We start from the raw sequence: 25,255 nt of genomic DNA, 5'->3' as shown, positions 1-25,255 counted from the left end.
GCCCAGCAACGCTAGACTAACTTTATGTTATGAGGTTATAAGTGAAATGGTATAAATCTAGCTACTGGGTCAACTCACTAGCGCATACCATCAGAGACTTTGAACTGTTTTCTTTTCTCGCAACCATTTCTTGGCCAGCCTGCGAGAAACGATTACACCGGCCTTTATCGTAGTCCGAGAGTATGACGGATTCAGTGCAGCAGAATACGCCGTTTCATTATCGTGAAGTAGCACGAAGTCTGCAACATTGCCTATGGTTGGGACCAGCCCACACGTTGACGTGCTTTCACCGGTCAAGGGAGACATGGTCGCGTGCCCGATTGCGGTCCTGGTATTCAGCGTGACGGCTTCCTTTACATAACATTAACGGGTTAACACCCCGGAGTAAAATTGTGTGAGACGTACGAGAAGAGTACGGCAGTCTTGCCTCGTTCCAGCCTGGAAGATAGCAACCCCAAGAGGACACAACGCCAGCGGGTCTAACGGGCCTTGAGGCGTAAAAGCGTTCTCAATATTGTTGACCGACATGCCGATTTTCAAGCCATATTCCCTAGCCAACTTTGGCACATTGAGCGTGCTCCTGGGTGCCTGCGGCAAATTTCTGCCCATCATGTACAGATCACTCGGAGGCAGACCCACGAGCGTGACAGGCAGGTCGTTTTCGCAGACGAGCTGGCAGAACCTCGTCCACTCGTCTGCGGAGAACAGTGTCAGCCGCGTTGCATGCCCAATGCACACATGTGCGCCTGCGTGCCATCGCCCAGAACGGATTCGCTCGTGCAGTTGCTCGAGCACGTACCAAATCAGAGGTTCGGAGGTGAGATCTACATTGTAATCGAGGTGGAAGTCCACGTGCAGTCGGTTCTCAATTGCAGTATCGAGTATGAGCTTAATATTGCGTTTGGCATGCTCTGTACTGGGCTCGACGTAGGGCGCAGAGCCAACTGCCTGTACCCCAGCTCGTCTGGACGCGTTGCGCAGGAGGTCAAGATTCCTCCCTGGGTGTTCGTCGTCCAGGGAGGCAAATAACGGATCCTGTGCAAAAGCTGTCATGTAATAAGGACGGGATGCTGCAGAGACCAAGGGTCGTTGTACCTGCAATCTGAACATCACAGATATCTTGAAACTCCTCCCTCAGCCGAAGACCAGCTTCCAGGCAGCACATGTTGACAGTCCGGTCCACCTCGACGTGGGCGCGCATCAACGTGACACCACACTCCACGCTCTCCGTGATTAGTCGCTTACCCCGGTCATACAGATCCTCCGTGTCAGCGGGGAATGCGCTTTTGGCTTTCGCTGTGACCTTCAGCGCTTCTGTGAAGTCTCTAACCACCGCATCACCACGATGACTGCGATCATGAGCAGGACGAGCAGTGCCTACCCTGACACTAGGTCATCGCATTTGTCCAAGAGGAAGCACTTGTCCAGGTGGATATGCCCGTGGCACAACCTACAACCACAGGTGTCAATTTGCTCGCATGACTGTAGAAAAGGCGGGAGATTGACATACGCTGGGAGTAAAATTCCCCGCCCTTCCGCGTCAAGCTGTTCAAGGTCACAACGATCGGGAGAGTCTGCAAGGTCGGTAAATTCGGTGTCTTTGCACCCCGCAGGGCTGATGGTATCGACTATGCCGTCCACGCAGACAACATCGTATAGCTCGGTGCCTGCATGTCCATCGTCGTCAAGATCTAGATGAACATTGTGTATAACCAAGCGTCTGTTCAGGCCTTGAGTAATTAACATTGAGAACATTGCAGCAAAAATAAAAGCCACAGGCAGGGAGATAATTAGCAGCATACCAAGGTAATTCTTCAATAACTGAAATTCACTTGCCTTCGTCCCCATCCCTTCCACTCATCATAACCAGTTGGTTGGAGCGCTGCGGCATTCAGAATTTCAGACTATCGCAGCTCTGTGACAGATGGAAACGCAGATCACGTGTAATGCGTAACACGCGTGTGCCACGACGCTGGAAATTTCGCAGACTGCACAAATACTTTCCGGAGATTTTGACGAGAAACAGGAGACGGCAGACTATAGGAAAGACAGAGTGCGAAGTATATTCAACGTGTAGTGTGAGTATATTAAGCCTGTGTCATATGTGTCAGGTTGCAATTGGCTCCTGGAAGTTAGCCTCAATATCATCATCCTCCGCTCTAAATCGTTCGTAGACCACCACCTCAGCGCGAAGCCATGCAGTAGTCTCCACTTCCACGTAGTCTTCCCGATTCACAAATAACCGTTGTAATGGCACGCCTGCCGCTCGCCTCGCCTCCACCAGGTCACGCAGCTCTCCCCCATTAAGCCCGGTGCATATCAGCGTCGTGAGTTGAGGACAAAACGCCAGTGGACGGTCGGTCGCTGCCTCCGCCGTGGGACGCGACATGTGAAACGGATCGAGAAGGAATCGGTACCATCCCTTTCCTATCCACGCGAAATTGAGATTGAGCGATATGACATTGGCAAGTGCACCATAGGCCTCTGCTACAGCAGTGGAACTGCATGCAAACCCGAACAACTTCAGGCTTCTAAGACCAGCGAGAATCGCCTTGCCTGTGGAGAGCGAAGGTCGGGCAAGGGAATAAAGAAAGTCGCTGAGGTCCTTGCCTCGAAGAGAAAGCTGGAGATCAGTGACGTTCGGTAACTCCAAACATTCCACAAGTGACGGGACAGACGCCGCATCATCCCCCTCGAAGGTGAGCACGAGCTTCTTGACCGACGGCAGAGAGATCGTTCGGAATCCTATGTCGTCGGGCACAATATGTCCGTCTAACACTTTAAAGCAATGAATGGGTCCGGAATTCCGCAGGATAAGGGTGTGGAGCTCGGGCGAGGTGCACAGCATATGCGCAAATGCGTCGAAATTGGGACGGAAGGCATGGCTGTGATATGCAAGCTCCAGCCGTACCATACCACCGACGAAGTCGAACCGATTCCATGGGACAGGTGCTCCACGGATGCTGACGTGCGTTAATTTTGGTGCGAAGCCGCGGAACATAATAGGCTCCTGGTGTTTCGGGTTGCATATGACAGGAATCAAGAAGTAGTATTTTGCCTCTGCAACGTCGAGGTAGAGCTCCTCGAGTAGAGGGGCAGCACCGCACCCACACAACTCCTCTATGGAGAGCTTCATATTCATATGCTCCTTCAGCATTAGCCTGAAGGTGCGCCAGCGGGATACATGTGGGAATATGAGGGCAAAAATGTCGACGAGATGTCTCCATCTATTGTAGTCACGTCGGCTGCTCTGCTTCGTATTCGCTGACATGAAGTCAACCACGACATGGAGGGGGACACCACGCGACCGATCGAGGTAGACTTTGCTTCTCTCCATCCCCTTCTCAAAGTGGATGGTGGACCACAACATGGGGTTTTGGATCGCAATATCGCGCCAACGCCGACAGACATGGGAGACGAGCAATTCCCAGTCCACACTGGACTCCTCCGCGTGCTCGTCGCCCTTGTCGACTGTTCCATACGGGATTGGACTATTATCCCTGGACGGTCCCAGAACAAAGATGTGGGAGATTATTTCAGGATGTAAGTCGTGTATGGAAAGAACAGCCATCTTGAGATGGCGAGAAAGTCTTTGTTTGACAAGGGACATTGTGTGGCGATCTGTTAGAATGGTTAGCATTTACAGTCGCTGGAGAATGTCATTACTGTACTCTTCTGCTTTCACAACAAAACTTCAGCAGTGGTCAGAACTTTGTGGTGATCAAGTGCTTGGGAGAGGCAGTCCATTGTCAATGTCCAACAAACAAAGACATGGATCAGTCGGCACGTGAGATCGCAGAACTGTATGGCTTCTGCCCCCAATTCAGAAAGTCGAGTATGCAGATCAAGAATATTGGAATCTGATCATAAGTAGAAACACATTTGAGACCTATTCCTGAAGTCATCGCGCATCCGACCCCCGAAGGTCGTCCTCTCCCAAACTACTCGTCCTCATCCAGATCGGAATCATCATCGCTCACGGCATCTGAGTTTTCGTCCTCCTCCGCCGTGGCAACATACCCGTCCTCCGGGTGGCGGAACAGCCCAAACACCTCCACGTTCTCCGCGAGCCACGCAAGGCGGTCCGGGCGTATGCGGTCGCCCGCGTGCATGTGCACGCAGCGCAGGGGCATGCCCGCATCGCGGCGCTCCCCGACGAGCGCACACATCATGCGGCCGTTCACGCCCGTCGTGACGAGCGTGTCGAGGCGCGGGAAGAACATGCCCGCCGCGTGGCCCATGAAGCCCCCGAAGCGCGCGAGCGGCGGCCGGCGCGCGTTGCGGTACCACTCGCGCGACATGCGCCGGAAGTCGAGGGTGAGCGTCGTGAGGTTCGGCATCACGGCGTAGAACTCGATGACATAGTCCCGGGTGCGCAGGCCTGACACGCTCAGGGAGCGCAAGCCCGCGAACGCCTCTGGACGCTGGACGAGGCTCCGCATGAAAGAGGAGGGAGATCCGGAGGGAGAGCTAATCTCGAGCTCTTCGAGCGAGCCAAAGTCGAGGCATTTCAGAAGGAACTCGGTGCGGTAGGACGTGAAGTCCAGCACGAGCTTGCGGAGCGAGCGCAGGACGACAATGAGCGGCAGCCAGTCGTCGTCCTCCGAGAGCCCCATGCTCTCCATCCACTCGTCCAATCCCTCGAAAGGTCCCGAGTTGCGCAAAATGAGTGTGTGCAGATTTGGGGAACTGTTCAGGATGCGCGCGAATTCCTTGTACTCGGGCCGGACGGGTTCCGCGTGGTACGCAAGCTCGAGTCGATGCAGCCCACTGAAGCAGCGCGATTCTGCCCAGTTCAGGTAGATGCCCCGCAGTGCCAGGTGCGTCAGCTTCGGCGCATTGTCTTGGAACAGGATCAATTTAGACCAGGTGGCGAACAGTAGCGGCATGTAGCCAATTTCCACACGACTGCGGGCAACAGGGCGGGAGAGAAGGAGCTCTTCCAGCAGAGGAGCCGGCCCACATTTGCTCATGGCGACCAGCACGCGCAACATCGAATGCGCATCGTCTGAGCTGAACCTGAGCGAGCGCCACCGGGAAACATGCGGCATGATCAGCGGGAGGAATATGCGCTCCACGTCTTCGTCCATGTCCGAATCCCGTATGTCCTCGGACTGGCCTCTGATCGGCTTCGTGAGATCGAGCGAAATCGTCACCGGCGCGTTTCGCGACAATTCAAGGTATGCCTCGGCTTGCTGAAACCCGTCGTTGAAGTCGACAGTGGTCCATAGTGCCGGGAGCTGGAGGGCGATGTTACGCCAGAGGCGGCACACGCGAGCTACCAGGTGCCCCGGATGTGCAGCGCACCGCTCCTCGTCTTCATACGCCGGCACCTCCTCGTCCGCGTCAAACGCGGGTGCTGCGAACAGGAAGATGCAGCGCAGGAGCTCGGGGGGCAGGTCTTCGATTGAGCAGATGCGCCTTATTGCGTTCGAAAGCTGGGGACGCTGTTCTTCAGTGCGAGGTTGGCCGACGTTCATTACTGCGATGACCGAGCCTGCTACCGTGAGTTGAGCTGAAACCTGGATCGATGATGACCGCACACGCGCACCTTCATGCGACAGGCCTCGCTCTGTTCTGGTCCTTGTAGGTTCAGGGACCACACTATATATTATGTTTTGGTTCATCTAAGGTAGACAGTTCGTGCTGGAGGTCACCAAAGGAGAAATTTTCAGAGTACTTATTAGTGCTGTGACGTGACCACAGTCACGTGCTGTTATGTCTGGTGTCCTGTTGGTCCTTGGAGTCAACGCTGAACAGAGACCGAGGCTCTCTATCTTAACCACGGCCACACCATCGCGCACAGATCTAGACTCTCCTCCGAGTATGTGAGACACATAGCCTCTCCTCTGCAGTCCCTCCCGCGCACACCGCGCGAACACCAGGCCGTTCACCGTGCTCCAGTCCGAGACGCGGGTCTGCACGGAGCCGGCACGCTACGCTGACCCCAGGTGCTCGAGGCGACGTTTCTGTGGTACGTAGATAGGCACTATATGCAGCACTTTGTATCAATACATTCACGCCACTCTCACTGAAAATTTCATCTATTTGCAGAGGTAGTTAAATTAGAAACCTTCTGAGAGAGTCCTTGTGTCCAGAGACTTCGAGTGGCGTCTGTAGCCTTCGGGAGAAACGTGGAGTGTCCATGTCACGTCCTATGCATGGCGGACGCGATATCAATCAATATATTCTGGCTACCTGGTGCAGCTCACGTATGTACACGCCGAGTATCCATGCGCGGCCACGCAGCGGATGGCGTCGTCGCAGTATATCTGCATGCGCAGGGCTCACTGCCACTCTCCGTATCCCATACGGAGACGTATCTGCGACACCACTGTCCGTATTGAAGCACGCCCTGAGGGTTATTAATATTGGTCGGCAAAACGCCTCGAGATCGAATCTACGACAAATGCCAGTGCTAGCGCGCGTGTCCGAGTACGAATCCATACGTGGGGGCGAGCGGGATGCTAATAAGTGTGGGGTGTCTTCGAGTAGAGTGTATTTGCAACGGTTTTCATGGCTCGAAGAAAGTAAATTTTTGGCTAACCTTGCCTTCTGATTGGCCCAGGAAGATTTGGCGCCCGGTTGCAAATACACTCCAGTACGGGAACTTGGATGCTGGAAGAGAGTGGGACGTGGATGGAGCCAAGGGTGCGACTATCAGCAAAAGTGCACAATTGTTACAACGGATTCCGACGATTGTAGTATTCGCCCGCATGTGATAACAGGTTAGAATGTCATCGTAAGCCATTAGAATAATGGGGCTGCGTTGCGACCTTCGTAATCCCTTCAAATTCGTTGCAATGCTCGGTAACGTAGATGACTGATTGCAATGCCATTACAATGCACTATAAACCTATGTAAGGCAGTTGTAAGTGCTTGTAATGTTGAGCGAACATGGTGATTAATAGTGATTATACTGAAGGCAGAGACTCAAGAAATATTCGACAAGGGAGCACAGAACAACGTCCACGGAACGATCCACTATCACTAGGACAGTCATTTACCTGCCTGCGGACTCCAGCTCGTCCATACCGTTTCTTCCGAGATCCTTTGCATATCCTCGTTCCGATATTCACTGCCCATTCTATGTTCTGTGGCCGGCAGGAATATGAATAGGACCTTGAGCAAACCAGCCCCTTCACGCGGTCTTGGGTCCGACAAACTTGTGTACGTAGCAAAGTAGTCAAAGTCAAAGGCACACGGTGACGGCCCAGTCGGCTTGCGAAGTGACTCTTCCCAATTTGGAAGCTACTCAACAGTGATGACGTAGTACACTTCTCTCCTCCCGGCCATATAAGAGGCGGTCGGTCTCTTCTGGTGTCTTTCACTGCTTTGATTCCTCCTTGTATGTCGACGCATTCTTGGCGGCACAGCCGCTTTTCTGACGACAAAATTAATGACAACGACGCCGCAGAAGCGCGCCTCGCCAACGTTAACACCGTTTCCACCGAGTGCTTTGCTCTTCTCATTCTACATATGTGCCCTTCCTGCAGGACGTGCCTTAGGAGCTTCTCATCCATTTAAAGTGACACACTTGTGCCCTTCCACTGCTCACACACCTATCTGTATGACTGCAGTATGTGTTCCGTCTTGTCTTTGCTGTCATGAATTGGGAACAGGATCATGGTACATGCCGTATCGTGATGCATGGAGCTAGTGCTCTCGATGCATACACCACACCAGATCGAGCCTGAGCAGGTGCATGTACTATTGAGTATCCTTTGAACTGCCTAGAATTCACACTTCGCAACCGTCCACGGTGCATATACCGAGTCAAGATTTGGACACCGGCCATACTAGCAGCAGTGGGCTCGTGATGCCCAGCCAGTGAGTAATCGTGCACTCTAGACGGTAACATAGTTGATGCGCTCTCTCCGCAGGCCTGCCCGCACTGGACCGGTTCGTCTTCGCAAAGCTCGCGATGTTTCAACTGACATATTGAGCACGTATCATTGCCTGCATGACAACTTACCCAATAAATTCCTTTATTATAGACAGGTCTTTCGTGCAGATGCCAGCAGGAATGTGCGCTCAGACTGCTGCAACGACAGCAATGGTCTGTCAACTTTGAAAGAACGACACTACAGTCGGTAGGCCCCAGGTTCACCGACCTCAATGTACGCACCAAGTGTAGCACTATCTCACAGCATTCTGCACAGACTGCCTTTGGATTTCTGTACTCTTGCTACCCTCTCCTGGATGGTCTTGTTGGCCCTCGTCGTTGAGATTTCACCGCCTCTGTTCCTCGCTGCCGCTTCTCCTTGCAGTGGCACTTTCTCAACCTTTGTGCTCTCTCGGACATCCAGCTCACCTCTCGATGGTCATCCTGCTCTCGCACCAGCTCGTGGTGTTCCGGTTTTGTGCTCTCTTTAGGTTTTGCACTGCTCTCCTGTTCTATTTGGCACTCATGCGGACTGTGGTGAACTCTCTGTATTCATATGTAGTCACACCTGTTGTATGTTATGTTGTATTTGCCGCAATGATTACTATATTTCCTGTCCTGTGCTCTGTCCACTGGGAGTAAGTCTATTTGTACAGCCATTATAAGTTGTCCCCTGACATTGCCACTGCTTACAATCCCATCACGATGCCTTATAAACCTGGGAATCCATGGTAATGAGTCCCAAACATTCCAGGTATTCGGAATAGATTGTGTACATTGCGAATGGATTACCAAATATTTTGAAACGTTGGGAAATATTCGGAACCCCCGTAGAGAAGTTACAATCCATTACAACTTTGCTCAATAATTTCGAGTGTTGTAACGGATTTCCTAGATTACGATGCTATGTAACCGATGGTAACAGAAGTGCACTTTTGCTGATGGCCGATGCCCTTCGACAGCGCGCCTCGGCCACGCTTGGATAGCCGTTGCCGGGGGCGAGGGTGGAGTAAGTCGCAGGTGTTGCAACGTTGAAGAAAGCGTGAAGGCGGCATGATGCTGATAGGACGACGCAGACGAAGAAGTGTCGTCCCTCGAATTTTTTGGCTCCTGTTTGCGAATTGACCTCGGCGAGGGGAAGCCGAGTCGACGAGGTTGACGCACAGACGTCTGGAGGGCAGAGAGGATATGCCGGCTTTATTTGAAGGCGGCGGCCAATGGGTGTCGGTACTCAGTACTTACTCAGTAACGAAGAGCGGAAGATTCTTAGAAGACCTGGTGAAGCCCGCCAGTACGAGAAGAGCTAATGGCTATCCCCGAGAACCGAATAATATGGACGCGTCCTGCAGTGGGAGCAGTACTAGTGCCGTGCACGAGCATCGGCGTGAGTTCAATTTCGTACTTGTTTAACGGCCGTCGATTGGATTACTGTCGTAGCTGAGTCTATTCAGAAACCCGGTTTACACAGAAACCCCCCCTGCTTTTGGTAATTTCGTGACGGCTCTGAGAAAAATCGAAGGCGCTCTCACCTGTCAATGTTTACCAGCGGTCTCCTGGGTCCGCTGTCGAGCTCAGCGAGGGCGCACGCATTGGCCGGGTGCTAGCGTGGGTCGGTGTGTCCGATGCCGTTCATCGGGGGCCGCTCATCGTCTACCGCGTCGAATACTTAGTGGTGTCCAATTGTTGTTAAGGCGAGGCCAAAAAGCTTTGTAAGTGGGCATCTTGACCCACAGAGCCAAAGAGATGGCACACTCCACAATTTGGCAGCGGGCCATTCAAATTGCTCATGGTCTCCAATGACGATATCTGCGGATGCGGTCTGCAGCCCTGTATGATACGGCGAGCGACTTGAATATTAATGTCAGGGACGCGCAGTACTCGGTGTCAGTGGTTGGCGCCGTCGTTGGTGCCCATTGACATTTCTTTGATGATATTTCCATCTTCGTATTTTTCTCTTCGGCAGTTCCGGGGGAATGTGGGTTTATTTTCCCGCGGGGGGGTTCTGAATAGACTAATCCCTTGTCGTACAGAGCCAAAGAGATGGTACACACCTAAATTCGACGACCGGCCATTGCTCGTCTTCTCCAATGACGACGCCGGCGGGGTCCGCCCTGTGCGACGCAGTGAGCAATGACGCGCGGTACTCGGTGTCAGTGGTTGACGCTGTCGCTGACGCCCATTGAGATTTCTTTGATGGTATTTCCGTCTTCGCATTTTTCTGTTCAGCAGTTCCCTCGGGAAGCTTGGGGATTATTTTCCCGGGGAGGGTTTCTGAATAGACTCATCCTGCACGCGCATGGCTTCAAATTCGTACTTGTTTAACGGCCGTCGATTGGTTCACCGTCGTGGGTGAGCGACCTTTGCATATAATGTACAGGAGAGCGGAGAATGTGCAACGCGGAGGCGAAGAGTGTTTATGATGACGAGCTGAAACTGTCCCGCGGCGAGGTTTGCAAGCGAGTACCCCACCTTAGGACAGCATCGCAGAGCAAGGGAGCAGGTGATGCACACATACGACCGCTGCAGCTGGAGGGACGAGCTCCACGCAGGAGAGACATCGGCCAGATCGAGAGGAAGATGGACGTAAACCTGGAAGTGAATTAGGTCGTCCACAGCCCGAAGAGCCCGGTTGACAATTGCAAAGGGCAAGCACGGCGGCGTCGGAGAGCACCACGAGCAGCCATATGGCCGACGATTCAAAGGGGCAGGGTGCGCAGATTGACGTGCATCGCGATTAAAGTGGACGGCGGAGAGACGGCGGGTGGCAGCGCCGGAGAAGAGCTGTCGGGTCCGGTGATTAAATCGAGCAGGGCCGGTGGTTGCTCGCGTTCAGTGGAAGGTGGATGCCCATTTCGGGGCATGTCGATGCCTTACCTGGACGGGCGCTAGCGCGCGATCCGCAGAACCGTCGTCGTTTGCCAATGACGGTGTCCGCCGTCGTTCACCCGTGCATGTCTTCTCGAGAACGCCTCTTTGACCGGCCTATCTCCGCCGGCCGTCCTCCATCGAGTGCGTAACGCATGCCACTGTGGTCCGTCGGGGGACTCGGAGACGGCGGGCGACCTGGACTGCTATTGGCATTTACGAGCGCGATCCGCGGGGACTGCAGGGCAGTTGGGACGCAGCAATGAAGGGGCGGCGGCGCGGGCGGCGTGCGCAGATGATGTTCAGCAGTGCAAGTCTTCTCGCGAAGAGCCGCCCTCGCCCTTCTTTCTCTTCCACTCGCTGCTCCTCCCAGCCCCGCAGCGATGTCCTCCTCGCGCCAGAAGGCCCCGCCGGTCCAACGTTGGCCGCGCACCGTCGACCCGCCCTTCCGAGCCGTGCTCTCTCTCCCCGTACGTCCTCCCCGACGCGACTCACCCGACGCTGCTCACCCGTTCGTCCTCAGCGCCGCCTGCTGCACCCGCCCAGCCCCCGCGGCAAGCTGCCCTCGTGGGGCATCGCCCCGCGCTTCACCGTCACCCTGGACGACATCCTCGACCGCCGCCACCTCCCGCCCCTCGGCCTCAAAGACTTTGAGGAGTGGCTCCTCTTCGTCGAGCACTCCCCCGAGTCCCTGTCCGGCCCCCTTCCTCTCCTCCCCCGCTATCAGCTGACGCGACCTCTCCCAGGTACTTCATCCTATGGCTCCGCGAGTACACCGCCCGCTTCGACGCCTGGATCCACGCCTCCAAGGGCGCGTTCACCCCCACCGACCCTGTCCACCCCAGCTCGTACCGCACTCCGCCCACACGTCCCCCTCCCAGCCCCGCGCTGCTTTCCTTCTATATGCGCGCAAAGCACACATTCCTCCTCCACGACGCCCCCTACGAACTCCTCGTCCCCACCGACGCCCTCGCCCCCTTCCGCTCCTCGCAAGCCTATCCGTATGATTGCAGTGCGTGTCTTCTCTTCTATAATTCTTTGTTTTTGCCGCCTCGGAGCTCCTGAACGTATACCACGGGACCCATCCAATCTCACATGGTCACAGAGAGCGTGCCGCCCTCTCAGCTGGCGGCCGTTCACCCTTGGTCTGTCATAACAACTTCATATCCTGTAGTCGCTGTATCTGTCTCCCGTGCAGCCTGTACAAGCGTTCCTGTTCACGGTCTTTTGCCGAACAGTCTGCGGCTTTGCGTACCCGATCAACTCACCCGGGTGGGATGCCCACCCTTCGTCCAAACATCCGCCCAGCTTGCTTGCGTCTTCAAAGCATGGGAGAGGAGGCAGATATCTGCCTTCCCAACTGTTTGCACCACCTGAATGGGACCCGGGTGCTCGTCGCACGAGCTCGAGGGCCGTTTCGACGCTTACATACGAGTCGACCGACGCTGCTTTCCCACCTGCGATCATGGCGACTGGTGTCACTGTCATGCAAACTTGATTAGACGCCGATTTCGAGCAGTGTCCACACGCACATCCCGTCTTCAGGTCCAAGCTGCAGCCAAGAGAAACTGATCTACCCCCCTTTGCAGGCTTGCCACCGGACCCCCTCGTCTTCGCCGAGCTCGCCGCCCTCGTGCGCACGGCCCTCGCTGAGAGTCTCGCCCGCTTCGTCCGCGCGACCTTCGCCAACGTCGACGCACCCCGCGCCGTCTGCGGGTGCTACGGCGGGACGGTGATCTTACTCGCGGGCAGGTGCGTGTTCCTCCTTCTCCAAGGTTTTTGACCTGATCCCTTCCTCCCTTTTTTTGTTATCTTCTTTTTTCTCGGCGTGCAGCGTCCCGCCGATCGTCACGAGTATCGTGCTGGGCAGCAGCCGATGGTGGCGGCTGTTTGCGCTCCCCGGGATGTGGCTCGGCCTGACGGTGCTCATCGCGGCCATGTACGGCGTGCGTCTCTCTCGTCCTCTTTCTCTCTTCGTGAATCTGACGGGTCGCCGGACGACATCAGGTCTGCATGATGATCTACCTCTTCGGCGACCTCCGCCAATTGCGCTCGTTCGAGCTCCTTCGGCCGCCCTCCGACCCTGCGCTGACCGTTGACCGCTCGAAGAAGGCCGGGTGGCTGACCCCGCGCGTGACACCCGCGATCTCGCCGCCCACGCTGCTCACATCCACAGCCGTAGAGAGTCCGGGGCTGCTGCCTGTCCCGTGTGCCCCCCCTGCACCTGCAGACGCGAAGGCGCCCCAGAAGCCGCAGCTGAGCATCGTCTGCGGCCCCCCCGCGCACTGGCCCGGGCCAGACCGCGCGCTCACACCATTCTCGTACGACTCGCGCAGCATGTACTCGCAGTCCACGGGCGGCCTCAGCGAGCACTACGGCTCGGACTACGAGGACGAGGACGAGGACGACGCGTGCAGCGACGCGCGCATCCACGTCTCCGACGCGTTCTTCGACGAGCACCCCGCCGCGCCGGACGCGCCGTTCCCCGCGCCCCCCCTCACCGCGTCGTTCATCCGTCCGTACGTCTACCGCGCCGAGGACGCGTACGCGGAGGGCGACGTCGAGCGTGGAGAGGCCGGGACCGCCGCCGCGCGCCAGCCCGTCGACGCGTTCGACTTTGACGCGCTCCCGCCCGCGCGCCGCAGGCCGTCCGTGCCGCACGCGGCCGCCACACTGCAGGCGCCTGCGCCGGTGCACGCCGCGCCGGACGAGAAATCGCACCGCGGCGCGCGGGCGCTCCTCGGCGTGCTGCAGGCGCGATGCGCGCCGCGGAATATCGTGCGCACGCGCTTCGCGGGGGACGTGGGCGTCGGTATTGGGCTCGGTGCCGTGAGGGCGCGCGGGCGCGTTGCGATCCCGGCGTTTGCGCTCCTCCCGAGCCCGAGCGCGTCGAGCGCGTCGTTCTCTGCGGCGGCGAGCGCGAAGGCCCCCTCCGCGCGGGAGAAGGAACGGGCGAAGGGGCAGGAGAGGGGGTGGATCCCTGCTGCGCCGTTTGCGGTGCCGGTGACGCCGGTGCTGAGCCCGGTGGTGTCGCGCGCGCAGTGGGAGATTGTGGTGCGGAGCGGGGCGCTGGCTGCGGTTGTGAGCGGGCTTTTGGGTGTGGTTGTTTTGGCGCTGCCTGTGCGGCGCACGGTGTAGGAGTGGGTTGTGGTGGTGAGTGGTGTTCTTGTTCTTGGTCTTGGTCTGGGTGGCGGTGCGGAGCTGAGTGCGTGTTTTGTGTAGGTGGGCTTGTGAAGATGGGCGGTTGGGTTTGTTGTGTTTGGGGCCCTGTCCGGTTCTGATTCCGCTGTTGTGAATTTTAGGCGCTACGGCGTCGTGTGCGTCCCGTCCGCTCCTTTAGATGAGTACCGTTTCTCCTATATTTTCTTTTTTTTCCTTCCTTCTGTATGGTAGTTTCGCGTTTCGAGTAATCGTCCCCCTCCTCCTGCCCCGTTCAGGGCGTCCGTTCTTTTGCATATCTCCATCGTTCTCTCTCCGCCTCCCGCAGCATTCTTCGCGCCGAGTCGCTCGTTATCGCCACCGCTGCTAGAGCTTGTATCCCCCGAGCGTTGTTTTCTGTACGTGTGTGTAGACCGTGCAGCCTGTCGTCCCGCTTTCGCCGATTGTCTTGTCCCGGCGCTCTTTGTTCTCTGTGTGTAATACTAGTGTTCTTGGCCCATATGGACTGACGCGGACGGTTTGCGAGTCTTGTATTGTCGGCGTCACATCGCTTGGCGTTCTTCGCCGCGAGTCGCTGGTCGCTCGTTGTCGCATCCGCTGCTGGAGCTTGTATCCTCCGAGGTTCGCCCTCGCGGTGTTTTCTGTACGTGTGTGTAGATCGTGCGGCACGTATCGACGTCCCGCTTTCGCCGGTTTCTGTCTGTGTGCAATACTGGTATTAACTTGGCCTACGGACTACCGGCAACGGCTTGCGAGGCGCTTTTTCGTGCAATTTTTGTATGCGTGTGGGGATGCGGTTGTTATATGGTCGATGCTCAGAGCGGCGAAATAAGTATCGATCCATAGTTGAAATCACGTACAATGTAATACACAATTATTGAACATTTGTGGAACTGTGCGCAAAAGACTGCGGCAATAACGTCGACTCGATCGAGTGCACAGCGGCAGATGCCGAGATGATCAGGCAATCTGCAGATTTTGTAATTGTTCTCGCGGTTTTTTTGTGGTGGCCTCAATTGTTGTTGTGCAAACTTGTTTTGAGCCTTGATCGGCTCTGCGGACCAGTTCCACGACATAATTAACTCTGGGAGGAGGAGGAGTTCGCGTTGACTCATCGAGTGCGGTGCGTCCTTTTTCTCCTGCACGCACACTTCACATCGACTCCGAGGGTAACTCATTATCTCGTACTCGCATAGAAAGCCCGCGCCTGCTGCCGGGCGATACCCCGAATGAGAACGCGCATCCGACGACAAGAGATGGAGGACGCAGACTCTGCATCTACTAGATCCGGGAATCCATACTTCGCTCCCGCGGACGGACGCTGTCCGATCAACGACCTGCCCCCCGAGCTGCTCTCGCATATCTTCCTCCTCGGGAGCGCCGAATACACACAGGACGAGCACGACGAAGACGAGGAGGAGGCGGAGGCAGACAACGCCGACAACGATGAGGAGGACGATGAGGAGGATGAGGAAGAGGAGGAGGGCGAACCTGAGTGGGAGGTGCTCGTCTCGCACGTATGCCACCGCTGGCGCGAGGTCGCGCTGAACACGCCCGCGCTGTGGACCACGCTCGACTCCGACTGCGAACTGGAGAAGATTCGGGTGTACCTCGAGCGCTCGCAGAACGCGCCGCTCGTGCTCTCGTTCGACCTCGCGGAGGACGACGATGACGACGAGGAAGACGAGGGGCGCGACGACGACGACGACGCGGACACCGCCAAGGACGTCGCGCTTACGATCCGCCTCGGCGAGACCCTCGCGCTCATCATGCCGCACGTCGGGCACTGGCGCTCGTTTGAACTCATGGTCTCCGATTACGCGCTGATGCACCTCGCGCTCCTCGAGTTCGGCAGGGCGCCCGCGGCGCCCATCCTGGAGGAGCTCCTGCTGTACGTCTACGATGACACGGACGAGTACGACACGTTCCACCCCGAGCCCCTGAAACAGCAGGACTTCGTCCTCTTCGGCGGCAGCGCGCCCAAGCTGACGCACGTCGCGCTCTGGGGCGTGCACCTCGACTGGGCGCGCTCGCATTTCCTCAGCGGGCTGCAGGAGTTCGAGCTCGCGTACCACGCCAAGGACGTGCGCCCGAGCTTCGCAGACGTCGCCCGCATCCTCCATGGGTCGCCCGAGCTCCACACGCTCACTTTCTGCCTATCCGGGCCCGCGGGCGGCCCGGTCGAGTGGCTGACGAGCATGTTCGAGGACGTGCCCGAGGGCGTATCGGTCTCGACGACGCTCGCGCTCCCGTCCGTGAAGAAGCTCGTGCTCGCGTACCTCGAGCCCGCGTACGCCATGCCGCTCGTGGAGCGCCTCGCGCTGCCGCACCTCACCGAGCTTGCGCTGGACCTCGAACAGGACGACTTCAGCGACTTCCTCGTTATGCTCGCGAGGCCCGCGTCCGCGACGGGCAAGCCCCTCCTCGCGGAGCTCGAGTCGTTCAAGGTGTCCGGGCTGCCGTGCGGCGACGAGGCGGTCGCTGAGGCACTCGGCGCGCTGTCGAATCTCACGTACATCAACCTGAATTTCGGGTTTATCGAGAACTCGTGGGCGCGGTACCTCATCGACCCGCCCTCGAAGGCTGCGGCGGTGACGAGCCCTAGCGGGGCGCGCGTGTTCTGCCCGCGCCTCCAGACGCTGACGGTGACGGGGCTCGACGGCGGGGAGGTGATGGGGATCATAGCGGCGCGCAAGAATGCGGGAGTGCCCATTAGGCAGCTGCAGATAAACGAGGACGATCATGTGGATGAGGAGCAGGACGAGTGGCTGAGACAGAATGTGGAGAGCTTTGAAACGTTTGAGGCCTCCGACGACGAAATCGTGTTCGATGGCTCCGACGTTGACATGGATATTGAAGAAGTTGAAGAAGACGGTACAGATGATTTCTATGCTTGGGAAGATGTAGACTGAAGTGGCTTCAAGTTCGTGATGCGGATGAGCTGTGCAACTTGTCCTCAGTATTCGTAGATTCTGGTCGGAATGTCCATCGCATATTATCTTGAGTTATAATGGGTATTGTGTGTCCATCGCGTGTCATCGACATGAATACAGTACAACTGCAACCCTCCGTATGGTCGCGTGCATAATACAAGACAGGAAGACGGGGTATGCTTCCGACATAGCAATAAGATAATAACTACGGCCGATGAGCGAAAGGCGATGACTTCACCTCCATGGTCGATGGCCCGAATCCGAGTCATCATCTCCGTCGTCATTATACGGCACCTCCGCAATGCCTATCACGACATCCGGCACGCCCTCCTCTTCCTCATCCCAAAACTCCCGCAGCCTCTTCTCCTTCCCCTTGGGCGACGTTCCCTGTTCGGCACCATCCAGCGCGTGTGAATGTCGCGGGTTCGGCATCGCGATGAGAAGCGACACTTGCAATTGCGCGACCTGCGACAGCGCGTCGGACTCTTGCTCACCCGAAAAGGGTGATACTGGATCGCTACCTACGTCCTGGGCGAGAGGCGATGGCGCAGTAGACGGTGTCGCGGACGCGTGCACGAACACGCGCCGGAGGAAGTTGGACTCGGGAAGCACAGTCCGCAGAGAGGTAGGCTCCTGCGAGGCGAGCGACGGTGGCGACGCGTTCCCACATCCGGGCCTTCTCACAGCAATCCGCGCCGTGACGGGCTATATAGTGCGCAGCAGACCGATAAGCCACGCGAGGTGGGCAGTGGGGGGTGGAAATGACTGACCACGATGTATGCCCACTCGCCGCGGGCTGCGGGGAAGAGGGTCGCGTCCCAGAGCTTGGGCTTGTCGAGGTACTTCCGGGAGCCCGGAGCGCTGGCGCCAGGAGGGATGAACGTTCCCGCGGCAATCGCCTCGTCTACCCGGCGGCGGAAGCGCCTGCGGAGGTAGAAGGAACGAAAGACGATGGCGGTAGAGACGAAGAGCAGCACAAAGAGCGTCGCCAGAAAGGTGAACCTGGACGTCGAGGAGAACGTGCCCATATGGGAGGAAGACGACGAGCGGGTCAGTCACAGGTCAGTGCATCACTACAGTAAGTACTTAAGATGGCTCAGACTGCGCACAGGTACAGTGTGGACGACGGCCCGGTACTCCCACCGCCTGTCGTGGTGGTCACTTGTTGCGACGGCGAGCTTTGCGTGGGGGACGACGACGACGACGACAGCGAGCTCGACATGGTGGGCGACAACGAGAAGCTGCCCACTTACCTTGGAGCCATGACGGTCCTCCTGCCTCACTAGCTTGCTACGTCCCTTTACGTAACGGTCGACCGCGATGCGTTTCTTTCATGCCGAGATGCTTTCCCGTCGGCACAATCTCTACGTAGGAAGTTACCCTCAGGGTGCACAGCGTGTTCAACGTTCTGCCTGCAATCCACCTCACGATGCAGTGATACGCTCGTTTCATGCGCGAGGTGCTCACAAAGAGGGTAACATCGACGAGACTTCAATCGCGCTGTTGAGAACGTCGAAAACTTCTTCTGCATTATTTGCCTTGTTGTATAGAAGTAATTACATGCGGTCGTCGGCACAATTCGTAAACGTACGTACAGAGAACTTGAATTCAGCTCAGGAACAACCAAAAAAAGAGTGTGAGGGTCGGCACCCTCGTCCGTGTCAAGGTGCGAACGAAGTGCTACAAAAGTATCGGGAGGCAGCAAGCATTCACTTCGGTAAAAAAAAAATCAGTGAGAAGCTTCAGTGAGAGGAATGAACCCGGGCTGCGTGTACACCGCGCCATACACGTTCAAGTGGATCGTCGCCACCTTCGCCAACCGTTCCGCGAGGTGGTGGATCTCGGGCGTCAGCGGCTCCAGCCCGTTCGTCGTCCCCACATCCGCCGCCGCCAGCGCGTCGCCCGCGCCCTTCTGCAGCGTCGGCACGACGATCTGCACCGCCACCTCCTGCACCTGCTCGCGAATCCGCCGGCGCATAAGGCAGCTCAGCGGCGAGTCCTGCCGCAGGTTCGTCTCCGCCCAGCTCGACGCAAGACGGATCATCTGCTCATCGGGCGTGTGCACGTGTGGTGGGGGCTGCGAAGACGGGACGTCCGACGCCGCGGCGGCGCCCGAGCGCTGTTGCACGTCACTGGCGCGCATGGCGACCTGCAGGACGACGTCGCTCATCGCGTCCCGCCACTTGCACCACTCGGCGTCTGGCTCGGTGGCGGCACCCGCCGTGCGCCGGTGCGCGTGCGAGAACCAGTGGCCCAGGTGCGGCGGGCCGATCTCCCAGATCTCCTTCTTGAGCCGCAGCAGCTCGTCGAGCTTCACGCTCGCACGCGGCGCGTCCGCCCGCGCCCCCGACGCCGAGTACACGAGCTGGCGGTAGAGCATGAGGAGCATGTACAGGGTTGTGAAGTCGGCAGCGTCTGTGCTGAGCGAGACGAGCCGCGCGTGGTCGAGATACAGCGTCTCGGGGTATCCTGGGAAAGACGTGACGGAGGGCGGGGTACGGTGTGTAGTCGAAGGAGAAGAGACGGTGGGCGATGAAGATGATAAAGGCGAGGGCGGGTCGAAGATGAGATTCACGATCGCGTTTGTTACTGCTATCTGTATCTGCGTCCACCGGGGGTATTTTGCGAAGTTGTGGAGAGCCGAATTGGAACTCAGCGCTGCCGCCTCGTTGCGCGCCGCGAGCTCCCCATATGCGGCTTGCAGCCAACTTCGCGTGACATCAAGTGAGAGACGTCCATTTTTGCCGCTCTCCTGGAATGTTTTCAACTCGTACTGAGCGGCGGAATGGACAAGGTACGGTCGTAACGTTTGCAGCTGGTGGTTTGCAACATCCTATGATGTCAGAGAAAATGTCGGTCAGTCTGCCTGAAGTAGATAACCTTTAAGCTCACCAGCTTCATCAGCTCCATGATCTCGAAGCACAATCGGATGGCGCGGACAGCTTCTACTTTGCCACCATTGCCCCCAGGCGTGCAGGACTTGGCGAGAGCCACCATTTGGTCGACAGCATGATCACGCATGGGGGCACAGTGACATCGAATGATATCGCCGATGGTCTGGAATATACCCGAGGGATCGAACAGGCCATGATCGAGCTCCTGTTGGATCAGGTCCGCATCGAGGATTGAGCGCAGGAGGGCGACGTGCGCGGCGTTCTGCTGAAACTGCGGGTGGTGCAGCGCGCCCGGCTGCATGTACAGGCCGTTCGACGTAGACATGACGGGCTGGATGATCGACACGAGGACTTCGAGAAGCTCGGAGAGGAGGGGTCGTATGCGCGAGGCGACCCGCACCGTAGTGAGGTTCTCTGGCGAGGAGAACGCGAGGATGGGCCGCGCTGTGGGCAGGGGGAAGCTACTGCAGACGCATATGCGCTCGCACGGTCGACCTTGTGCGTCCAGGGTGGTGCAGGTGCAGCCGCATTCCAACTCTCGCACGATGGCGAGCCAGTAGTTGTCTGCCAGATCGCGCTTCCTGCGACTGGACGTGGGACGGAACTGGAGCCCTGAATCAAATAGCAGATCGTGACCTAAGAGAGGCAAGTATGACCACATGAGATACGTCTATCACTACAGTAGATAGATGACGAACGGAGTTGGGGATTCCGGAGGATGGCTTCGAGATCTAACTCCTTCAGTGTTTCTCTATTAATCGGGGGCTGGTGAGGGGGTATATACGGTGAAGTTGGCTCAATAGGTGAAACGGGAAGGGAACATGAAGGGCGAGGAAGAGAAGGGAAGGAGCCGACACGCAACAGAGAGCCTCTGCTGGGGCCCGGTTCGGTTGCCGAGACGATACCTGTGTCGCGAGTTTCTACACGAGGACGGCGGAGGGGGTGGTACCTGCGTGGAGACAGAGCAGAATGGCTGAGCGGTGTGCGCCCCCTGCGCAAACGTCTAGGGGAGAGGGGGCTAATGGGTATATCGATGCGTGGACGCTTCGGTTTGGAGGGCTTCTCAGCTGCAGAATCTTGCGCAACGAAGGGGGAGACAGGCTGTGTCCAAGCGTGGACCATACCTTGATCAGTGTCTACGAGTAGCCACGGGGCTGATGCGCGGTGGTCGGTGGGTTTGGTAGGACATCTGGGCGTCGCAGATGGCGCGAAACGATCTTGAGGGGAGGAAGATGGGGTGGAATTTGATGGATCTTGGGACTGGTCGTCAGAGTCGGCCTTGCGCTTGCGAGTTAAAGACTGGATAGGACGAGAGTCATGAGCAAGGTCGTCCATGAGACTTGAGGTGGTGGAGAGATGGTGGAGAAAGGGAGAGAGAGAGGGGACGATATGTATGTATTTAGGGAGGGAAGGGAGACGAACACATGGTAGAGAGCCGCCTGCACACGCTCCCATGCCCGACTCCTTTCAGCTCCGGCAACAGGCGCGCATTTTCTTTCTTTTCTTTCCCTCAAGCGCATGGCCCCTGCATGCGCCCACCGTATGTTTTTCTCCCCCCGACATATCCGCCTCTGCACCAAGCCCCATACCAACCACCAGCCACGCCACTGCTGCATAGTGCCTATGCCCACCCGTCTACCGGTTCTCTCTGGTACCATTTGGCAGCTCTGCTTGCTCTTGTCAGCGGATCACCCACCACCAATCTCCGCGCTCTTGGTTCGCACGCTAAAGCTGCACCTTCGCCACGTTCTCACATCCTGCAGAAAAACCGTCTTGTCCAGATACCCCGACCTAATACGTAAGTCTGTCTATCAGATATGTGCCTCCCTATGTGGCGATTGATTTTCCATCTAAACAGGCGCGTTTCGCGCGTCGCCTCTCCATGTCGTGTCGCGTCGCGTACAACGCACCTAGTGTGGTTATCTCCATCCACCCCCGCCTCATGGCTACGAACAGTAGTGCACGACCACCCACCGTCCCTGCGAGCAGCTTGTTTGCATTGTGCCCGATCGATGGAAATGCACACGGCCAAGAACTGCGTGTCACCAACCTTGCCGTGTTCGGACAAAGGCGCAGACACGAGGCTCGCAGCGCGCACGCCGCAGCGAGCCTCCCTGCATTTTCCAGGTATGTTCCGCACAGGAGAGCTTCGCCCTTGTGCACCTTCTTGGCTCTCCTGTAGTGTGTACATTGCTCCCATGTCTTATGTTGATCCATCGTGCCGCACTCGTCTTGGTGTGCGTGTGCGATAGCCCTTGCTCTCTGAACACTGAAACGTGAGCGAGTGCGCTGATGCCATCGTCCAAGCTGATCGATGGTTAGCATGAAAGTTCCGCTCCGTCAAGCTATACCTCTACTCTCTGAAGAGGTCCCACCGAACATGCCGATACTATCATAATCTAGCTCTGATCAGGCTCCGAATCACTTGATGGCTGTGTCACTTACGGAACGGCCATCTCTCATCCAGCTCCTGTCCACATCCACATCCAGTGGTTGACGGTTCGTATCAGTTCATCTGTGTCGTCTCAGGGATATCTGCCCCATCCGCCTGGCCCCCGCTCCCTCAGTGAGAACGGGCTGCTGCATATCCTCATGTCGACCCAGCTGCCGCAGGTCCAAGGCACCTCCTTCGCCATTCACAGACAGACAAAGGGGCACCTCAAAGGCGGCACGCTGCGAACGCCAATGCCAACATCCCCGCACGTTCCCAAAGATCGGAGCCAATAGCCCCCCTCTGTCACGTCTGGAGGCGTCTGGGGCGCGCCTCCCCTGCAGAGTCTCCATGCTTCGCGGACTGCGATGGTTATCTCAGCGCCGGCCTGCCATGAAGGCCCGAGGAAGGGGGCCACCACAATAAGGTATCCGGGACTGGGTTGCCATGGCTGGTGGTACGCAGGAGGCCGTGTGCCACGAGTCGCGCATCGACTCTCACGTCTGCGCGTCACCACTCACGAATATATCTTTCTGGGACGGCACCCTGACGCTGTTCGTACGCTGCTGTCTCCTATTTCTGGTGAGCATGAGAGGCCAGTGTGCAGCCTTCAGCGCTGCTGCTGCTGATAGGTCGACCCACCGAGGCTCCGAGACGCGTCGTCCAATGTCTTGCGCGAAAATAGTAATCTGAAAGGGCACGCGCCGAGTAGAACTTGCGGCCAGCGCGACGTGTGCCGTGGAAGCCCAACATTGACACAGTCCGGCGCCGTGGAGTCGGGGGCAAAGACTTTGACGTCAACACGCCAGGAAGGATACGGATTCCAGGCTGAAGAAGAGAGAAACTTCGGAGGTATGTACGTACACGTCCCGGAGGTGAACACGCTGCGTGATCGAGGTCATGAGATTGCTGTCGAATATAATATACATGGTCGTTGAGCGCAGCGTCCGTCCTAAACGTCAATTAACTTTGCGTCCGCGCCGTCGCCCGCCAGCGCATCTTCCGTCGGCTTCCTCGGCTTACGCCCGTAGAACTCTGCGATGATCTTTGGGCTTATACGATTGAGCTGCTCCTTCGGGAAAATGCGAAGGAGACTCCAGGCCAGGTCCAACGACTCGAAAATTGTCCGCGATTCGTAAGCACCTGCACAAAGACAATGAACACGCTTCGCCGCGACTAGCCAAGAACGCCGCGCACCTTGTCCAACGAACTGGCGCTCGAATTTGTCCAGGAACTCCAGCGCCAACTTGTCTTCAGCCGACAGAGCCTCCTCACCGACGACAGCCTTCATCGCAGCCGCGTCTCGACCAATGGCATATTTCGCATACTAGATGGATAGGTGGAAGAGCATGAGGACACTGCCAGCCGTTCATACGGATAGAAGGTGGTACGAACCAGCTGGTTCGAGACATCACCGTGGTCCTTTCTCGTAAGTTTCTCACCGATAGCGCTCTTCATGAGACGAGACAGCGAGGGGAGCACGTTGATGGGCGGATAGATCTGCCTATTATGCAACTGACGATCGACGAAGATTTGGCCCTCCGTGATATAACCTGTCAAATCCGGGATCGGGTGGGTGATATCTGGGAAGTTAAACACGTTCAATCTCGACTCAGTCTCTGTTCGTGCGATCTTCCTTACCGTCGTTTGGCATGGTAAGAATAGGAATCTGGGTAATTGAACCGTTCCGACCCTCCACGCGACCAGCACGCTCGTAGATCGTGGACAAATCCGTATACATGTAGCCAGGGTATCCGCGGCGACCAGGAACTTCTTCTCGTGCGGCGGAAACCTGTCCGACGCGGTCAGAATGTTTCATCATAAATAAGCACAACGGTTAATAGCTTGCCTCGCGCAGCGCGTCCGCATATGACGACATGTCCGTCAGAATGACCAGGACGTGCTTCTCAAGCTGGTAGGCGTAGTATTCTGCGGTGGTGAGGGCTAAGCGAGGCGTAATAATACGCTCGATGGTTGGATCGTTTGCGAGGTTCAGGAACAGCGTGACTCTGTCGAGACTGCCATTCTCCTCGAAATCTTGCTTGAAGAATCGCGCGGTTTCCATGTTGACACCCATCGCAGCAAACACCACCGAGAAGTTGTCTTCGTGGCCGTCGTGCACATCTTTCGTTGGACGCTTCACGAGGCCAGCTTGACGCACGATTTGCGCAGCAATCTATGAGGAAGTTCCTTGAGGGCATGCAACTATGGGATATATTGTATGACGTCTCACCTCATTGTGAGGAAGACCGGCAGCGGAGAATATGGGAATTTTCTGCCCACGAGCAATAGAGTTCATTGTATCAATCGTTGAAATGCCGGTCTGGATCATTTCTTCGGGGTATATACGAGAGTATGGGTTGATAGGAGAGCCTGGAACAGCATGTCAGAAACCTCCTCTTAGAACCATCTATGCAGCACTCACCGTTAATGTCCAAGTAATCTTCCGCAAACACCTTCGGACCCTGGTCAATGGGCAGACCAGATCCATTGAATATCCGACCCAGCATGTCCTCCGCCACGGGGAGCTTCATGCTGCTTCCGGTGAATTCGACGTGTGTTGCCTTCACGTCGACTCCAGACGTCCCTTCGAACACCTGTACGATCGCTTTCTTGCCCTGAACCTCGAGAACTTGGCCACCACGTTTCGATCCGTCCGGCAGAGTGAGCTGAACGATCTCATTGTAGGAAGGGAACTGGTCGTCACGATAAGCCGAAGTTATACGCGTCGCGTCTTGCAGGCACTCACTTTGACATTGTCCAGCACAACCAGCGGCCTATAAGATATCAAACGATCTGGATGTCATGCACCAAAAAAATGTACCAACCCATTGATCGCTGATACTGTTCGGTAATCTGTACGACCACTCAGTTCTTCTGTTGACCGACTCTAGACTGCCGGCTCACCCAAGTGTGGTTTCACAAGGTACTCCCGCGTCACCGCTGCCGCATTGATAGCAGCAAGTTCCTTGTCACTTAATCGTGGGTCTGCCACCATCCTGAATGATGCACAGTTTAGCAAGTGAAAGCGGGTTGTCCAAGGTCGCCGCGCGGGTGCAGCGGCAGTGAGCGAGCGGTAACGTGTTGA

At 56.9% G+C, this 25,255-nt stretch overlaps 8 protein-coding genes across 8 annotated transcripts; 2 read left to right on the top strand and 6 right to left on the bottom strand.

Moving 5' to 3' along the window:
• Window positions 1–90: 90 nt before the first annotated feature.
• SCP_0701260 (Metallo-dependent hydrolase) lies at window positions 91–1,891 on the bottom strand (the record flags this gene model as incomplete). The annotated part of the gene is made up of 6 exons (XM_027760056.1): window positions 91–351; window positions 406–1,046; window positions 1,096–1,325; window positions 1,382–1,450; window positions 1,511–1,730; window positions 1,837–1,891. 6 exons carry the CDS (start codon window positions 1,889–1,891, stop codon window positions 91–93), a joined length of 1,476 nt encoding a protein of 491 aa, XP_027615857.1.
• Window positions 1,892–2,107: 216 nt separating this feature from the next.
• On the bottom strand, window positions 2,108–3,571 carry SCP_0701250 (hypothetical protein; the record flags this gene model as incomplete). Its single annotated transcript, XM_027760055.1, has 1 exon — window positions 2,108–3,571. One exon carries the CDS (start codon window positions 3,569–3,571, stop codon window positions 2,108–2,110), a length of 1,464 nt encoding a protein of 487 aa, XP_027615856.1.
• Window positions 3,572–3,941: 370 nt separating this feature from the next.
• On the bottom strand, window positions 3,942–5,627 carry SCP_0701240 (predicted protein; the record flags this gene model as incomplete). Its single annotated transcript, XM_027760054.1, has 2 exons — window positions 3,942–5,497; window positions 5,552–5,627. The coding sequence occupies 2 exons, from the start codon at window positions 5,625–5,627 to the stop codon at window positions 3,942–3,944; spliced, it is 1,632 nt and encodes a 543-aa protein (XP_027615855.1).
• A 5,506-nt stretch (window positions 5,628–11,133) lies between these two features.
• SCP_0701230 (hypothetical protein) lies at window positions 11,134–13,888 on the top strand (the record flags this gene model as incomplete). The annotated part of the gene is made up of 6 exons (XM_027760053.1): window positions 11,134–11,220; window positions 11,274–11,443; window positions 11,497–11,762; window positions 12,340–12,502; window positions 12,585–12,696; window positions 12,758–13,888. The coding sequence occupies 6 exons, from the start codon at window positions 11,134–11,136 to the stop codon at window positions 13,886–13,888; spliced, it is 1,929 nt and encodes a 642-aa protein (XP_027615854.1).
• Window positions 13,889–15,165: 1,277 nt separating this feature from the next.
• SCP_0701220 (hypothetical protein) lies at window positions 15,166–16,821 on the top strand (the record flags this gene model as incomplete). The annotated part of the gene is made up of 1 exon (XM_027760052.1): window positions 15,166–16,821. One exon carries the CDS (start codon window positions 15,166–15,168, stop codon window positions 16,819–16,821), a length of 1,656 nt encoding a protein of 551 aa, XP_027615853.1.
• A 255-nt stretch (window positions 16,822–17,076) lies between these two features.
• On the bottom strand, window positions 17,077–18,064 carry SCP_0701210 (hypothetical protein; the record flags this gene model as incomplete). Its single annotated transcript, XM_027760051.1, has 3 exons — window positions 17,077–17,547; window positions 17,613–17,844; window positions 17,952–18,064. The coding sequence occupies 3 exons, from the start codon at window positions 18,062–18,064 to the stop codon at window positions 17,077–17,079; spliced, it is 816 nt and encodes a 271-aa protein (XP_027615852.1).
• Window positions 18,065–18,571: 507 nt separating this feature from the next.
• SCP_0701200 (predicted protein) lies at window positions 18,572–21,071 on the bottom strand (the record flags this gene model as incomplete). The annotated part of the gene is made up of 3 exons (XM_027760050.1): window positions 18,572–19,675; window positions 19,735–20,372; window positions 20,435–21,071. The coding sequence occupies 3 exons, from the start codon at window positions 21,069–21,071 to the stop codon at window positions 18,572–18,574; spliced, it is 2,379 nt and encodes a 792-aa protein (XP_027615851.1).
• A 2,048-nt stretch (window positions 21,072–23,119) lies between these two features.
• On the bottom strand, window positions 23,120–25,165 carry SCP_0701190 (V-type proton ATPase subunit B; the record flags this gene model as incomplete). The annotated part of the gene is made up of 10 exons (XM_027760049.1): window positions 23,120–23,310; window positions 23,365–23,494; window positions 23,563–23,750; window positions 23,809–23,959; window positions 24,017–24,343; window positions 24,401–24,540; window positions 24,593–24,863; window positions 24,917–24,944; window positions 24,996–25,023; window positions 25,075–25,165. The coding sequence occupies 10 exons, from the start codon at window positions 25,163–25,165 to the stop codon at window positions 23,120–23,122; spliced, it is 1,545 nt and encodes a 514-aa protein (XP_027615850.1).
• Between the last annotated feature and the right edge of the window lie 90 nt (window positions 25,166–25,255).

Source organism: Sparassis crispa (assembly GCF_003851025.1).
Source record: "Sparassis crispa DNA, contig_000006F, whole genome shotgun sequence".
In the NCBI taxonomy this organism is placed as follows: Eukaryota; Fungi; Basidiomycota; class Agaricomycetes; order Polyporales; family Sparassidaceae; genus Sparassis; species Sparassis crispa.
This window is presented reverse-complemented; position numbering and strand designations above follow the sequence as displayed.